General features: G+C 42.5%; 1 protein-coding gene across 1 annotated transcript; it reads right to left on the reverse strand.

Moving 5' to 3' along the window:
• Positions 1–763: 763 nt before the first annotated feature.
• Positions 764–998, reverse strand: SARC_15837 (hypothetical protein; the record flags this gene model as incomplete). The annotated part of the gene is made up of 1 exon (XM_014290052.1): positions 764–998. A coding segment is annotated over one exon (235 nt), but the record flags the coding sequence as incomplete, so codon positions are not given.
• Positions 999–1,267: the final 269 nt, after the last annotated feature.

Raw genomic sequence — 1,267 nt, forward strand, 5'->3', positions numbered from 1 at the left:
CTCCACCACGCAAGGGTACCACTCAGACTTTGCTTAGTTTGCCAAATTACCACGACTAAATTTGGTATTATCCACAGAAAGTTCATTCAACTAATAAAATTCTAGGATATCTACACCGTCAATCGCTGACAGCGATCGAGAAGGCAACAACAAACCAAGTTTAGCAGGCACTTCTCAAGAGACAAAACAGCATCCGATGTGTCACAATTGAGATTTGACACTCACCTGTGTTGGTTGTGCATCCCAAGGCCCACCAGATATGGATTATCGGGCATGCCCAACTGAAAGTTTATGTATTGATCCGAATAGACTAATTTGCTCAGGTCGATGCGTATCAACGCATCTTTCGCACTCTCAATTCTCGATACGCACAGGCTGTTATTTTCAATCGCCAGCGTAAACAATTGTCTGGCTGGGTTTTGGATTCCAAAGAAACAGAATACTCGATTAGAGTGCCTCTCAGGATTAAAAGACAACTCATCAACAATAACAAGGACAAAATCGAAGGATATGCTTTAACTATTGGTCAAGAAGCGACCAAATAATGTGATCTCGGGAACCACGACACAGTCAGAAAAAAGATTTGTCGGTTTGATGTCTCTATCCGGCTCAGGAACAAGCGTATAAAGATGAAACAAATGGTTCCAAATATCTGACAAGTACCTCTACACCCTTAACTGTGTGTGCTTGTACATCCATTCTTATTAGATTGTTGAGTCTAGGATGCGAACTACATTAGTACAACTAAAGCACTCCTTCTTACCAGAGATCGAGCTAGGTGTATGATTTAAAGGTGCTAACTCTTCTGGCACAGTCCACCGATCGTTTTCCGGATCAGTGATCTGCAAGCGAGCATTTCCACTCGGCTCGTACGATATCCTCACCTTCAGGGATTTAATCCCCGTATTTCCCTTGTCACCATCAACGATGGCAGAAACACCTTCCTCAGTCTGTATGATACTTCCAGTACGAAGCGAATACCCACCAACTGTTGACATGGCGACAACAAGGCCACATATATATGTGTTAGAAACTTCTATGCGAAGTAGCCGAGAATTACGTGCGCAATTCCGTTCGCAAAAATTGATTGTGCCGCGATCGGAGTTTTCTTCCGAAGTGAACATATATGCATGAACGCCGCAATAACTACGGGAAAAACCGAATACGATGTTTATGTGTATGGAGATTTGAAGAAACCATACAAAAAATATAGAGTGCCCAATAACTCATATGAATGAATCATCCAAGCTCCTGTGCTGAAAACCCA

The sequence above is a fragment of the Sphaeroforma arctica genome (assembly GCF_001186125.1).
Source record: "Sphaeroforma arctica JP610 unplaced genomic scaffold supercont1.6841, whole genome shotgun sequence".
Lineage (NCBI taxonomy): Eukaryota > Ichthyosporea > Ichthyophonida > Sphaeroforma > Sphaeroforma arctica.